Here is a 16,507-nt window from a genome sequence, read left to right on the forward strand (position 1 = left end):
GACAGGTCAGACACCATTGTAGTGCAAATAGTAAACGATTAAAAAGTTTTTTTTTACAAAATATAGAAATGTTTGGCTCCAGTAACTGGACAAACATGTTCCTTTCAAGTATCTCTCACTGAAGAATTTTTTTTAAAACAAGTTACTTCCATTTTAAAAAAAAGTCTTTCTTTTTTTTTTTTTTTTTTGTCTTTCTCTCACAGGTAAACAGTTTCAAACCAACTAGGTTGCATAGTTCTAACGTTGTAAGCACCTTTACAAAATGTAACTTTTATTCTTTCATACGTTCTTTTTTTAATTCTGTTTTTTCTTCATTTTTCTTTTTTCCTTTTTTCTTTTTTTTTTTTTTTGTAAATGTAGTGCAGAAGATGAAGGTGTATACACCTGCACAATATTTTCCCTTTACCAATGTTAAGTATATGTATGTATGTAGTGTCTGTATGTATAGAGATATGTATATAAATACATAGCCATATATATACACACAAACACTACACACCTACTCAGTTCCTCGGTAAATTTTGGGGGAAAGTGCCAGTGAATGTAGTGTTCATACACATGGCTTTTCAAGGAATTTCGATGACATTTTGGACTTAGTCCAAATTGCTGCAGATTAGATGAGCTGCTACCACTGCTTGAACTGATGGGTAACTAAGGGAGGGAACATAACTCCCCTAGTCATAACTAAAGTTTAGTATACTATGTAATAAGATAAGGAGCATACTGAGAGGAAGGGGAAGTCCCCAACCCATACCGCCATTCAGACGTATCTCATTCAAGCCCGGGTTCATGAAGCTTTCTTCCTTTTTACAGCTGAAGTCTTTCCTGATCCTCCATAAGTCTTTTTTTTTTTTTTTTTCTTTCTCTTTTCTCTCTCTGTTGTTTTTGTTTTCTTTTATTTCCGATGATTGTTTCATTCAAAAAAGGCTATACCATGTCTGGTCTTTCCTCTTCTTGGGCTTTTGATACATTTTCTTCTCAATGAGAAGGGTCTTGCACACACATGCGTCTATGAACAGCCACACTCCTCCACAATCATGTTCTGTATGTCTTTCTTAATGATGTTCTGGCCGTCGTCATAGTAGAGCATGGACATGGGCCGCAGCTTGGTGGGCACACAACATGACTTGAGGTTGGCAAATGGGCTGTGGCCCCGCATGCGGTAATGGTTGATGACAGTGGAGTGAAAAGATAACGATGAACCAGATGTGCCTGCTATATGGCTGGGACACTCTCCTTCGCAGTAGTTGGCATGGTAACCTGTAGGTGCAATGATCCAGTCACTCCATCCTATGTCCTTGAAGCTGACAAAGAACTGCTTCTTGCAGCAGATGTTGACTTTGCCATCACACTCCAGGCCTCGTCTCCGCCGCCTGTGCTGGCGGTCCTCTGAGTGCCGGGCAAGCATCATCAGGAAGGGCCGATGTGATTGCTCCTTCTCCTCTTCTGTGAATTCTCCAGCTTCCTTGTCTTTCCCTTCCCCGTCATCTTCCTTTTTCTTCTTCTTGCCCAGTAGCACCAGGCTGGCTCCAGTCTCTTGGCACAGGTCACAGGCAATCCGCACATCCAAAGAGCTCTTGCCTTGGTCCAGGAGTCTCTGGACACTGCTGGAGACAGGAAAGATGTGCCAAGTGCTCTTACGGGTGTCCACTGCCTTTTCCGAAATCAAAGTCTCACTCCTTTCACCTTTCAGTCCCCTGTCCTCTGTATCTTCTGCTCCTTCAGAGTTGCCTTTTGGCTGCCGCTGCTGTTGAAACAGGCGGATGGTGACTTTTGTCCTGCTCCGGTTGGCCTTGGAGACCTTCAGGAAGAGCCACACTTCAGCGTGTTCCACCACCGATAATTCACTGCCTTCCTTGGAAATCTCAAAGTGCAACATTTTCTTGGCTGTGCCTGATTTGGTAAATGGAAATAGACAGGAAGAACTTGTTAGTATGTCTGCTTGCATTCTGTTAAAGAGAATTCTGTTACTGTTGCCACAGGCATGAAGTTCCCTAGGTTTCCTACTTGGACCTTTAAATTTTTATGATTCTTCTGTTCTAACCTTCCTTCACCTCATCCCCTCCTCAGTTTGTCTTTTGTGAAAATTCTCTCTTTAGGAAAGTATTCCTTTGCCTGTTGTTTTCCGGTATTGTATTTTAACCAAAGCATTCTGTTAAAGTAGTTATATAGTCATTTATGTAAAGCATCTCACGGCAAATAACCATCAGTCGCTGCTAAGAGTTCATTTGCCTAAGCTGTCTTTGTGATGACTGTTACCTGAAAGGCAAAAATGCTTTTGTGATGACAGTCCATGACTATACGTACCATACACATACAAATCTGCACCTAATAGCTAAAGTTAGGGAGTGAGTTTCAGCCCTGCCAGTTCTTTGGCAATACTTTGGAAATTATGTGGGAATGAGGTCTGTCCTTTCTCCGTCTGTAAAATGCCATTCTTCAAATGCATCTTAAAAAGAGTTGTAAATGTCAATTGTTTCAAAACCAAAGAAATACTAAAATATGAGCCCCAGCTTTAAGAGGTTTGCAGAGTTATATTGTAAAGAATTGTAGACTTGCAGCAGGCAGACTCTTCATCCTGTGAGATGTTAGCTGTAGATCCTGTTCTTAATTTAACACACTGTACTTGCTGTGATTATAGTAATGGTGAATACACTGAGAAATGAACTAAAGAACTGTATAATTATGGGGATGGTTCTCTGGCATAATTGTATCAACTTGCTGAGATGTCATGATGATGATTATGATGGTGAGGGGGTGTTTCTCTGATACAGAGCTCATATCCCTGGCAGAAGTTGGAATGAATAATGAAGGCTGTTTAATGATTTGATCACTAGAGCATGAAAAAGTTAAGAGAGAATGAATTTGCTGGGGGGGTGGTGGTATTATTTTTTTAAGAGAGGTACTTTTCTATTTTCTTGACAAAAGAAAAAGCCATGTTGGCATCTTTTATTCTTTCTCAGTATGGAGGCCCGGATGGACTGGGGTTACAGATTTGAAATGCACAGATGTCTCACCTTAGTGAGACAGAAACAGTATTCATAATTATCAATTTGGCATTGATATTATTCTTGACCTACCCATAGTTGTTGACCCAATTCTCTGTGCAGCGGTTCTGCTTGTCAGGGAACCAGAATTTTGCACCATAAAAAGGGAGAGTGGTGATCAAAACTGAAGTGGTTGGACGCGTACAGGAAAAATTGCTCTCATGGCAGCAAGGATCTTCTCCTTGCTTCCCGTTGCCACTGAGCTCCACCAGTACAGGCTCCCTCACCATCTCCCTGCTCCCCTGTTCTAAGGTGAGGCAGAAGCGGGGCAAAATCACAAGAGACATCTGTCCTGTATTCACTTGCAAATTCAAGGGTTCCTGGCTTCTGAAGTCTGCAGGCAGGCTGTGCTGCCCTTTGAGCTACCTGTTGCTTTCCTTCTCTGTGAAGTCCTGGCACTGACACATTCAGCTTTCCCTGGTGGCATTCCCAGGTCAAAGAGACGAACGTTTCTGAATTACAGTGGCCAAAGGGCACAGTGTTTTGTTTTTGTTTTCCCTCTAAGTGAGAGTGTGAAGCCGTGACTTTAGCTGTCACTGAGATAGGGAAACACATGGTTTGTGTTAACTGCTTCTCACAGACTTTACTGATGCCAGTCTCCAAAGTAAGTTACGTTAATTTCTCAGGGAGCTACAAGAACTGGTGGGACTGTGCCATAAAAAAGGAAGTGGCTTATAGAAAAGACAAGAGCAAGCTGACCAGTACTGTGAGGCACGGTGGAGTTACTGTTTTTCTATTCTTTTTTACATAGCATTCATTCAATAATGACTGAAAGTTCATTAGTCAGTTCTTACCAGCTAACATAATTTTTTTCCATTCTGGAAATGAAACTATGGCAAAGCTGCCAGCTGTGTTGGAGCAGAGGGCAAGTGATAGGCATTAATCCCACTCCTGCCTGGGTTTCAGAGCATGAGGAGATGTACAATGACATTCCTCAAATCCAAAGGAAGTCTGGTCTAAGAGGCTGGTTGCCTTGTACATAGCGATGTTATGAAGAGAGAATTCTCTCTGTTATTCTCTACAAGAATGGATACTTCTAAGGCCTGCGAGGACCATCCATCCAGCCTGTGGCTTCATTCCCCCCTACTCTCTCTTCTAAAGCAAGCTTCTAACTTTAGCTTATCCCTTTCCTTGGCACAGTCCCAATAAACCCTTTCTGAGAGGGACCTGTGCTTCAGGGGAACCTGAAGGCAGGTGACCTGCCAGGAGTGGGTTGCTGCCTCCAAGACTCTCCATCCAACCACTTCTGCTTGCTGTCCCTACCCAAGCAAACCTTGGCAGGGGGGGAGATGGTTTAGCCCAAGCTGTAGAAAGTGTTCCGGCACCAGCAGCCTCTTCCCAGCTGCTCTCTTTCCCCAGAGCTCACAGTATGGTGCAGGGAATAGGCACATATTGCTGGGAAGTGCAAAACTTATTCTGTGTTCCTGAGGTACCAAGCCGGGCACAGACAGTAGTTCTGGCGCTAGGACAGATCCTGTGCATAAGCAGATCAGTTGTGCTGGACGTGAACATGGAAAACTGGCCCTGTCACGTACTCTGAAGAAAGCAGCTGGGGTGTACAGACCTGCTTCAACAGGGGAAGAAGCTGTATGGCCCCATCTGATCCGAAAAGCCAGACAGGCCTGTGTTACAGAATAACCTAATGCTGTTAAGTGCTAATGCATGATATTTCACATTCTGTTATTTCCATGCTAGTGAGAGTTGAAAATAGTTATGAAGTGACATCTCCAACAATAAATATTCATTTTACCTTATGCACTGGCCAGAAGTGTAGCAATGCAACCAGTCTTTTTGACAGATAGTACTACATGAAAGAAACAGGACCTCAAGAACTCTCTTAACTAGTTTTTCATATGCTCCTGTATGTGTGAAAATTGAATTCTTCCTCATTACTAAAAACAGTAGAATAGCATGTTGAAAGTACCCAAGTACTTGCTTTTTCTTCACCTGAAGGAAGTGAGCTTGAGCAAGGTAGTATAAGACATGTCCTTATACAGGGATAACAGCCTCCCTGTAGGTTGTCACCTACAGTAACAGCCTCTCCGGATGTGGCTAGCTACATTTTCACACACGAATGGTCAATTCAGATCCGAAAGAAAAAAAGATGCAGGAAGCTTTTATGAGCCTAATATTTCTGGATGAAACAAAATCCTAAGTCCTCAAACCTGCATAGCTAATAAAAGGTTTTATAGCAATTAAAAACTCTTTCCCTTTCACAGATCTTTTTAGGAGGAGACTGGGAATGGTGGAAAGTTGGGCAGAAAAAGCATGCTTTCACGTTAGGAAAAAACGAAGCTTTTCTGAATTCTCTCCACATTCACAACTAGTTTGTTACGATCACACAGCACAAATGCTATGAATCCTGCAGTCTTTACAAGACCACTATGCTCAGACAAGCAGTTTCTGAAATCAGAGCTTGGCCTGTGCTAAAACTGAATTGAGATCTCTGGATCTGACTTACTATGGTTACACATTCATTTTATAACAGGATCTTTATTTCCAAAAGGTTCAGTACTACTATAAAATAAATTCTTCAAGGGTTCTGAGACCCCCAAAAAAAGGCTGTATTTAATTTTCTCCAAATATTGCTTAGGGATTTAGTGGTCTTTCCTTTTTGGTCCGAGTTAATGACCAGGTTCAAAGTTTTGGAAATATATACTGTTCATCTAAGTGAAAGTAAAAAGGGGACCTTCCTGAAAGCTGGAAATGGTACCACTTCCATAATTACACTTTGTTTATTCTCTTGTCCTGCCTTTTCATCTGCCACAGCTGATCTGCAAGGGTCTTTCTCCATTTCTAATCATCCTGCTCCTCCTGCCTGACTCCTGCGGAAAGACCCACAGCCCCAGCAGCGGTAATGCCTTTATCACTTCCATGTTCATATAAACGGCGATGTCAACAGCCTGGATTGTTATCATAGCAGAAAGCAGCTGAAAAAGGAGACGAGGGATTACTTTGGGCCCCCTTTGATTGCTTTTCCTCATCTCCCCTTCCCAAAGCCTTGGAGAGGCCACCTCTCTGCTTTACTGCTGGGCAAAGTCCCTTCCCGGAAGAGGGCCGTGACCCCGAGGGAGCAGGCCAGCAGCGCGAGTGACACCAGCAAATGCTGTGAGAAATGGTTAAAAATACAAGCCCTAAGAAGCAGTGCATATATGGTAAAAGTTTTAATGGAAGGAGTTACTGAATGGAAAGAAAGTGTAGTATCAGTATATAGAGCACGAGAGTTTGCTCGTATCTGTTTTTCTCTTCAGTGCTGCTCGCACACCTTTTTAGGAGAGAAACCACAACGTGCAAGCGGAGGGGCGCCTGCACAGGTACCCCCCTCCCCACCCCTGGAAGGGCTGTTCAGGGCTCAGCGTGAGGCTCTGTGCTCGGAACCCCCTCTCAAGCGGCGCTGGGCACCGGGCAGGGTGCGGGAGGCTGTGGAGGGACTGGCGGAGCCTGTGTGGGCCCGGGCGCGGGGGGACTGGCGGGGCCAGCCCTGCGTGGGGCAGCTCGTGCTGGGCTCGTGGCAGGAGCCTGCGGCTCCAGCGCGCTTTTCCTCTGAGGCTAAGGACCCTTCTTTCGGTATCGCTGGCTTTAACGATGCAGTCGAAGCTCGTTTGTTGGCAATTTGCGGCGGGATCCAAGATCGAGCCCTCTTAGTTCAAGCTATACACGTATACTAGGTAGGGTCTCAGCTAGGCAATTAAGAGGATCTTTTTTTTTTGAGTAAAATGCTACGATACTTAAAATGACTTTTTTTTTTTTTTTTTTTAAACCATATGCTGTTAAATGATTAAGGCTGGGTTTTTTCATTATGAAAGTGATTATCCTTTCTGACATTACAATGTGACTTATTCTTAATTTCTCTTAAAACACGGTATTTGAATTTTCCTTTGAAAAATGCTCACTGCGTAAGAAGGTGCTGTTACTTTAAATTTCCATGCTTCACCGCTGCTTAATTTTGAACCGTTTTTACGTTATACTGTAAGTGAACTGTTTTTCCATACAAAGCAAGCTTTTTTTTCCTTTTTTAGTTGCTAACTTTACTACCGCCTATGTTTAGATTTGGGGGAATTTGTACTGCGTGCCAATCTGTAATTACATTCAAAAGCATCCTTCTCTTCACTTCTCATTTCCGTTCCCCAGGAGACAGAAAAAAATAGGTTACTAGAAAGGTTCCTCTAAAGAGAGCGAAGAGAAGAGCATGGTTATTGAGAGATAATTGCTCAAAATGTTTACTAATGAGTGACCACTAGAGTTAGATGAATTGTTCACAGCGTAGAATTTATTCAGTGAATTTAGCACTGTTATCGTCTGGCAATTATCTCCCAGGCAGACTGATTATTACAAATGTGTTATTACCATCATTAGACAGTGCCATTTTTGTGAATGCATTTCAGCCTATGGATCACTGGCAAACAATTTATTCCAACTACTCATCACCCCTCATATGTGACTGGTCATCCAGGTTGCGTACTTTTGTTCCTGCTCCCTGACTGCCCGACTGCTGCCTCTTAGAAAGGGAGGAGCAATTATGGCAGAAATAACAAACACCTTATCTTTACGTTCACATACTCTTTACTGCCAGCAAAAGGATATTTTTGTTGTAAGAAAAAATAAACCAAAAAAGAAAACCAGGAAAAAGAACTACTTCCCAAGCATTTGTGGGGGAAAAAGCAGCAGCAACCTTATTTAAATACCTTTTCTTGAAAAGTTAACCCGAAGAGGCATTGACAAGGTCATTCAGAATGTGACATAATTCACTTGTGGTGAACCTTGACTCTCCTCTGCTATTTTGTTAGGAGGGAAGCGCTTTACATCCAGAGCCTAGAGTTCTTTCCAAATTGAAAGCCCTTCCCCCACATGGCTTTAAATATTTAGAAACAAAAAAGGTGTTTATTTGCTTGAAGTTTTTTGTTACTTGATTTTTGCATTTACGTCTAAAATAGCTCAAGCAAAGTTTAGGGTCACTTGCACCAATAACATAGTTCAAGGTAAAAACAATACCAAGTCTTTGTCTTTTATAAAAGAGAGGGTAATTTTTTTTTTACATACTTGTAATAATTTGTTGTAAATTCTAAAATTAAGTGATCAGAAGCTGCCAGTCTGTTTTCATTAAAATATTTAATTTCTGTGCATTAAGGTGCAAATCCCAAGCCCACTGAAATGAATAACAGAACTTCCAATTGCTTCCGGTAGACTAAGCTTCAATCCTAAATCAATCTTTCAAAGCTCTGTTGCATTAAATGAGATTACCTTTTCATACCCATATAGACATATCTAGATATAAGAACTCCTCGGCAGGAATCATTTATGCATACGCAGTGTAGATACATCCTGCACACAGGAGAGCACATGAATGCACATACGTATCTGCAGGAATCTATTCTTATTACAACGGTGCAGGTACAGCTACACAGGTATATAAGCATGTCTGCCTTGGCATACCCGTACATATGGACATACATGCGCTTACACACACAGACTGGCAAATGCATACTCAGATATGCCCATCTGCATTTGTGTACAAAACCGTGTGCATGACTACACACAGAGATGGACACATACAGTACTTTCTGTCCCCGTCTCTCTCAGGTATCTTTTTCTAATCTGGTTCCCACCATCTCAGATTTGTTTGTGCTTTCTCAAATTGTTCTCAAACCAACCAACCTCCCTGAATTCTCACATGTTGTTACAATGAAACAGATCAATACAGAATGGCTTTCTTCTTCTGGAATTAACTTGCTTTCATTTGCTAAACTTGAAATCTTTGATATAGCATGCCAAAGTAAAAAAAAAAAAAAAAAAAAAAAAAAAAAAAAGGGAAATAGGGTTGTTTTCTAAAAGCCAAGGAGATTGCATTAGAAAAAAGATGTGAGAAAATCAGCTCAGATGATGATTCATGGTCACATTTCTCAGTATTTTGTAAAAAATAATAATGATAATTTCTGATCTCTCTAGATTTCCAGAACTTCTAGCATCCATCAGTTTATCTTTTTCCCCTTTGCCTTTTCCTGTTTCCTTCCTGCAGTATTTTACTTGCAGTCTTCCACACCGGTGAATCTCTGCCTTTTAAATAAACTAGAAGAGAGAAACAAGAGCTCCACTCAGAGAAGGTACAGATAAGCGTAAAGATCTCTGGGTTTCAGGATCCAATTATGTAAAATAGGAGCTTGCAGGAAGGTTGCCTTGTGTGGAGCAAAAAGCCTTTGGAGTGTGCCCTCTCGTGGCCATTCTTTATTCAGCACGGATACCTGTACCATTAAATGCATTTGTTTTCGAAAGAAAATTGACGAAATGATTTAAAGAGGCATAAGCGACCCATCCTTTTTTTCCTCCTGAACTGCCAGCCTGGCTGTAGAGGAGTAGGTACCTTCCTAGGAAAAGGCGTGAGAGTGTACAGACGTGTATCTGCACATGGAAGTGGACATCACATGACCAAGTCAGTTCACCTTGAATTCCGTATGAAGCGATACAAAAAGATAGAAGTGGTCTAAGTAGCTGTCAGACTTCTCTTTTTTTTTTTTCCTGACAGTTCTCCTAACGATACGCCTTTGGATTTCAGTATTTCCATCCCGTAATTCCTATCGCCTTTCTCAAGGGCTGAGGTTAGCAACCCATTTCATTGGTAGTTTAGTCGCCAGGATCAAGTTCACTTGGCAAAATCCCAAGTCTGCCTAATAAGCTATCTACCTAAAATAATGAAAGAGTTAGTAGCCAACCGTATTTTATGAGCATTGGGTATCTCAGTTATAGAACCTGTTGGATTTGCGTGTCACAAAATTATATGACCCCTCTCCTCAAAAGTCTATTTTTAAGACCTTGAAGTAACCCACAGAGCTCTGGCACAGCTACTCTTGTAGCGCAACTAATCGAGGTCAGTAATCTTAGTTTGATATGCAAGTAGAAAATCATTTTCATGTTTTACTTGTAAGAGTGCCAAAGGACAGTAGGGTGCATTTGTAAACTTTTGCCCAATACTTGCAGTCATTAGTTTTGCAAAGATCTGCCTGGATTTGTTAGCTGTGAAAACTACCTGCCAACTATTTTGCTGATTTCCTGGACATAACTACACCTGTGCTTCAGACAAGTTCACTGCATTTAGTTTTCCCTTTAATTGTCTGAAGCCTGTGCTCGTTTGAATTTTGGTCTATTTTAGAAAATAGCAGTCTCAAGCCAGAGCCACGTGCACAGGGCACTATTTGTTCATTCACTCCATTTCATTGTATGTCTGAGGATACAGCTGATGAAAGATGGAAATACTACTTTTTTATGAAGGCAAGTAGTAAATGTGGCTTCTGAAAGGTAGGGGGAATGGCTGTTTTATGTCAAGTCATACCCAAAGGAAAAAACAGCCTAAAGTCTTATTTCTCTTTCCATAGACCTTTATTTGATACAACGTGAGATGTTTCCATTAATTTTCATTGATTTCCTATTGCCCTCTTTCGAAACAGAGTGAGTTTCACATTCAAAGCAGGAAGAATGTTAACCTGACTGTGAGAGAAACATGTTTATTCTCTTGCCTGGTGTTTTAAACTTATCCAAACTCTTCCCAGTTCCCACAGAGTGGAAAGTAGGGACTGTCCATGTGGCTGTATTCTATTCCTGTCTGTTTAACTCATACTTCCTATATGACATGTCACTTGCCTTCTTTTTGCCTCACTCTCCTCAACAGGAAAAACAATACTGCTTTAATATTTGACACACCATGCTGCTGGTGCGGGAGTGGGAAAGACCGCAGGTAGAGTTTACTTAAGTTGTTGCAGCATTCGCACCTGTAAAGTGTGATAGACCCTCTGATGTCAGCAAGACACCAAATATGAATGGCCATAGATGAAAAATAAGATCTAGCAGTCCGAAGTTACTCCACAGAGTGGAGTTATTTCCATTATAAGCCCAAACCCTAGAGCTCAGTTTCTAGGTTGCTGATTGCTCCTCCCTCCTCCCAGATCAAAGCCTAGCAGGTATGGGAAAGAGGGCCGGAGCAGCCCTCCTGCCTCAGTGCTGAGCGTGAAGGTGGAGAAGAGCAGCAGGGGACAAAAGGCGTGGGAACACAGCGGATGCCCCTGTCCTTCAGCTGCACATAGCATAAGTCTTCTTAAATTAATGTGGCTAGCAGTGGTAGGACAACGCTACGTAAATCAAACTAAGCGACGCGTTAGTGTTGGGTAGCTTGCGGCGGGGGCGATCGGTGGCTGGACTATTGGCCAGCGTGTGGGCAATGGCATGATTTTGGCTGCTCACGTGACCCCAAGAGCCAATGGCTTCAGGAGCCGCCGTTGGAGGGTGTCGTACTGAGGAGGCATATATCAAATTCCAAATTCCTTTGTGTCAGAGCTCAGGAGAGACAATAATGTGTTTACAAATGATTGGGACTCACACAGTGAAGAGAAACCACTGCTCATGCCACATGTGTTTCACTGTGCTCAGAGCGAGCTGCTGAGAACCAGGTGGGGAATCCGACTCGTAGACAGCGTAGAGATTTCCTTGCTCTTAAAAACTAATTTCTCAATAACGTTGAGCCGCCCCTGCTTCTAATGATCACTGGCATTGACACCTTCTGCCTGCTTTCTGAAGTGGAGGGGATGGGAAAACTGAAAAGCCTGAGCTTTCATACAAAAGAACTGATAATGTGTATATTGACAAGGACTCCAAAGGCAAGGGCTCCTTGTACAGTTGGAAATCGGACAGCCAGCAGGAATGTCTGCTCTTAAAAGCATGCACGCTTCTTGTGCATGGCTTCCCTGCAAACAGAACATCTGAGTCAACAGGTTTTCAGGACTGGAAACTCTGAGTGTTGTCTTAATTGTTTATACTGCTGCAGCAAACTTTAAACTAAAATGCTTGGAGTTCCTTTGCATACTTTGCCTACCATATGCTGTACCAAACAAAACAATGACATTCTTTTAAAACCGTCTTGGCAACAGGAAAAATGCTTTGGCTAGACGGCATCATAAAAAGTTGCTGTTAGTTAGATGATAGAATTATTGCAAGATACTGCTATTGATGCATGTATAAACATACATATATTAACAGATACATATGCACATACATATACATTGAATTAAAACAGGTTCTGGTCCCATTCATGTAGGAACAATACAGTAAAGTACAACTTTGGAGCTGTTTCCTATAGGCAGTTGATGTGAATCTTAAGCCATTACTTAATAAATATCTATATTCTGAGCTCTTACTGTATAAGAGTTAGGGAAAACAGAACTGTGAAAGAGTTCAAAATACACTCTACCAAGGTTGCATTTTTTTTGGCAGGAGCATTTTAGGAACAGAATCTTTTTTTCCAGTATGCAAAAGTCTGCATTACGAATTGGATCAGCTACAGCAACTTGTCTAGTTCTATTGAAGTCATCTGACAGTCCCTGCAACTCTTTATTGCTGAAGATGCTGTGTTAAATTAAAAAAAAAACAAAACAAAACAAAACAAAAAAAAACAAACCACAAAAAAGCCCTTTCACTTCTAAAAGTTAAAGCTTCTTCATCCGATTTTATAACTTCCACTATAATTTTTACATGAAAGGATTGTTTCTCAAGTAGTTTGCAGCTCACTTTCTGTCTTGATAAACTCCCGAAAAGGCTTCAGCCCTTTTTCTTTCACCATCAGCTCTGCAATCCAGTACTTTACTGCAAGTACTCTGGCTTCACAGGCACAGTTTGGAGGATCCCGCTGCAGCCTGACTTTCTGCTCAAGATTGGTTAGAGAGCTTCCTCCCTGTGTGGCTGTCTGTGCTCAGCAAGTGTAATCTGTAGCCAAGACTTAAGTCAGAAAAATCAAATTTCTTCAGAGTCCTGTTCCCCCCATCCTATTCCTCCTTCTCCCTTCACCCCAAGTCTCATCCTACAGCCTTGCAGAAAACATTATTGCTGAGGAGAAGAAAAGAAGTTAATTGCAGTTCTGGCACAAAGGATATTTTACAGTTTTGTTTTTCAAGCACTCACCTGATTCTGCAAATGTGATGATTTCTGAGGTTTGCTCCACGACTTCATTCATTTCGGCTCTTCTTCCAACATCATCCTCTATTTCCACATAACCATCCTCTCCCACCTTTCCCACATGGAGTTTTTTGATGGCATTTAAAAGTGCTGCCTTGGGCACCGGCTGGGTGATATTAGGTCTGTCCCTCAAGTGCAACATGTTCAGTATGTGCTTCTTTACTGCTTCCACCATCTCAGGCTGTGAGCTGGGCACATCCTTTGAGAGCGTGGCAAGGGCACATGATGGACAGTCAGTGACTGAACTGTGCCCCTCGGATCCTGGGGTTGGGGAACTCCTCACTATAATCCAGCAAAGCACCAACAAAAATCCTCTCTTCCAAAGCAAAGGCATCCTGGCAGCAAAAGTTGTTGTGATTCCCTTTTTAAAAGGCCCTGCTTTTCCTCCCCCTTCACGCACAGTTTTTTTGGGGCTGGTTTGGTTTGTTTGTTTGTTTGTTTGTTTTTCCTTCTCTTCAGCAAATTCTCTGGAACAAGAACCAAAAGTTTTCTGTGAAGTTTTGTTTGCAGGTTCCCTCTCTGAATGCAATAAGTGCTGTAGATGTTTGTGGCTGTCAGGGAGAAGAGTTCTGACTCTGTCTCAGAGTAGGAGAGAGACACAGAGAGAGAGAGAGAGAGAGAGAGGACGGATTGGCCTAAAGTGAGTGAGTGAATGAGAGAGGGAGGGAGTTTTGTCTGTGAGTAAAGGCTATGATTAGGAAGGGGGAGGAACAGGCAGGCTGGCTTCCTTATGCTCATTGCTCCCCTAACACACACCTCTCCAAATATCACTACTCGTGGTTTCTGCCCTCCCCCCTTTCTAAAATCTCTTTTCATTTCTGTAAATTTACTCTTTTTTCCTTTTTTTTTTAATCTCTGTTTGACCATCCTGGCTCCCCCCGGCTGTCATTCCTCCTCCCCCCCCCCCCCCCCCCTTTTTTTTTTTCCTTTCTTTCTTTTTTGTTTTGTTTTGTTTGTTTTATCCCTTCAACAGTATCACTGACTTAACTAAACAGAGGAAACATGAATGAATGAAAAGAGTGAAACCTTTTATTAATGAGCACCTTGCTCTTGGTCCTGCCTGGTATTGTTAGGGATAGCAGGAGATGTTAAATAGCTTATGAATGAGATGGGGATGAGGGCAGGGGCTCCGAATATTTTGGGCAGAACATTATTCTGCCTGGAGTAGAAGAAAAAAGATCTTTTCTGCTCAATTCTAAATGCTAGAGGTTATCAACACTGGCAAGAGATCTGACAGGAGCAAAATAACACTGTTGTTTGAAGGGCTATATAATACATGATACACTCTCCAGCTGCAATATGCAGCCAGGCGCTGAAAGCCTAAGCAGGAACTGGTACGGCACATATCTGTGACATGCTAAGGTAGTGTCCTCACGCCAGAAATACCCCTACTTCTATGCTAGTCTGTGCCTAGAAGTTCTCAGGCAGATATATTTAGGTTTGGGTTAATCAAGTAATGTCTGAAAAATGCTTTGAAGGTGAAAAGTGTTACATGTCATCTGGCCAAATCATACTCGCTCCTGACTCAGGCAAATCCCTCATCGATGCCAATAATAATTCTGTCTGAGTGAAGGCTGAGTAAGATCTACATTTGGCCCATTGTTATTAGAAGGCACTTTTTGTTTCATTCATTTAAACCACACAGAGCAATCACAATATTAAAATAAGACATCAGGAATGAAAAGCAATCTAAAACACTGCTAGGAGCTGGAGTTTCAACCAGCGTTGGTAGACCCTCGTCAGTTTATGCCTGTGAGGGTTTTGCTCTGCAGTGAAGAGGCATTCCCTGTGTCATTGCCATGGCTTCATGTTGCCTTTACGTTCTGTAGCCTCTCCGTTCTGTTCCTCACCTAGCAAGGGTGAAGTTAGCAAACTCCTTCACATTTGAACTTGGTAATGGAACATGAGAAAACTACAGCTGATAGACTAACTTTTGAGGTTCCTCCCCTCCAGAATTTAACTTGTACAGATTTTCTTAGAACAGCTCCTGCTTTTTTTACTATTTACCCTCTTTCTTTTCCTTCCTTTCATTCTCTCTCTCACACACCTCTGTCTTCTCAGGTGTGTTTGCCTCCTACCCAGAAAATATTGCACTTTCACTATATTACTGTCAACCATTGTATTTTAGTGGAAAGGAGTAATTTATAAATATAAGCATTGTGAGGTCTCAATTTCCATGAGATGACTAAAGGCACATGGGCTGAGAGACAGGCAAGGAATTATAGTTAGGGTAAGTGAAACATACAGAAGTAATTGAACAATCAACTAAAGTTTTACAAATGTTATATATTGCAAGTCCTTTTCAATTAAGCTCTTTTATAAGTCTTTCACTGTTATAAAGCATCCACAGTACACCCTCATCTGTGTTTTACTGACCTCAGTTGCTATACTGTTATATACTGTTACACTTATGGGTCTGTCAGCATTATAAACCCTGCAGCCATTCTTATAAACACATCTTTGTAACACAAACCTCGCTATAATACATCTAAATTTCTTGGATCTTGTGAACAGCCCAAAGTCTGTTGTAATTACACGAAGTCTGAAAGTGAGCTTGAAATAGAACTAAAAGTTTAATTGGACGAAAAAATAATTTCAGATGAAAATACGCATTCATGATTAGATGTACTAACAGATGACATAATTAAAGGGGTTATTTATAGTTCTAATATAGCACCTATCCCAACAGTGTCTAATGAAAAGTAAGGGATAGGCATAAATCAATATAAAATACAGATAACTATATTTGGGTTCTTGCTGTGGGGTATACGTTGCTTGCCATATATAACAGGTACACTTATCACAAACGATCTCCATTACATATAGGTATAGCATATTTTACTTGCATGCCATGATGATGACAGATTTAACATTAAAGCATAACTTTCTAAAAAGCACTGTTTTCTAAAAGCAAGTCTGCTCATACCGCTGACACATAGTTCATTTCTACTTACATACATGCATACATATATGTACAAAAATACATAGCGTGTGAGTAAATATAGAAATAAATGGTGGTTTAGCCTCTTTCTATAAAATTACCTGAGCTGCAAAGCTCTGTATATGCATTCATTCAATATAGCCCTAACAGTATGCAACAGCATGCACAGGAATGAAAAGTTTCAATTTTAAAAGAAAAAAGCTGATTTAAAGTTTTACCTCTCTAGTCCTGACTCTCAGAAGGAGACTGCTGTATTGTGCATTAAGAACTGGTGAAGTTCCTCTTTGTGGTATTTATAATGCGAAGCTTTATACTGTACTTCTCATGTGTACACTCACATATAATGTCTGTCAAAAGTAAGTGGGCCGGATCACTGTGCTGGATTGGTTAATCCTGTTACATCAGCAATTGACTGTTTTTCCTGTATGAGACATACTTCTGGTAATTATCTAATGGAAACTCCTAATTGTCTAGCATGACAAAATATCGTGGATTCAACTTGTAGTGGTGATCTCTGTATCCATTT

General features: G+C 41.4%; 1 protein-coding gene across 2 annotated transcripts; it reads right to left on the minus strand.

Annotated features, from left to right (window-relative positions):
* Positions 1-390: 390 nt before the first annotated feature.
* Positions 391-16,237, minus strand: INHBA (inhibin subunit beta A). 2 transcript variants are annotated; one of them, XM_049816129.1, is made up of 3 exons: positions 16,200-16,237; positions 12,987-13,507; positions 391-1,893 (listed from the first exon to the last, which is right to left on the minus strand). In XM_049816129.1, the coding sequence occupies exons 2-3, from the start codon at positions 13,372-13,374 to the stop codon at positions 1,010-1,012; spliced, it is 1,272 nt and encodes a 423-aa protein (XP_049672086.1). In that variant the 5' UTR covers positions 13,375-13,507; positions 16,200-16,237; the 3' UTR covers positions 391-1,009. The 2 variants fall into 2 exon arrangements, with proteins under 2 accessions (XP_049672086.1, XP_049672085.1); XM_049816128.1 differs by lacking the exon at positions 16,200-16,237 and having other exon boundaries at positions 12,987-13,662.
* Between the last annotated feature and the right edge of the window lie 270 nt (positions 16,238-16,507).

Source organism: Accipiter gentilis, chromosome 14, assembly GCF_929443795.1.
Source record: "Accipiter gentilis chromosome 14, bAccGen1.1, whole genome shotgun sequence".
Lineage (NCBI taxonomy): Eukaryota > Metazoa > Chordata > Aves > Accipitriformes > Accipitridae > Astur > Astur gentilis.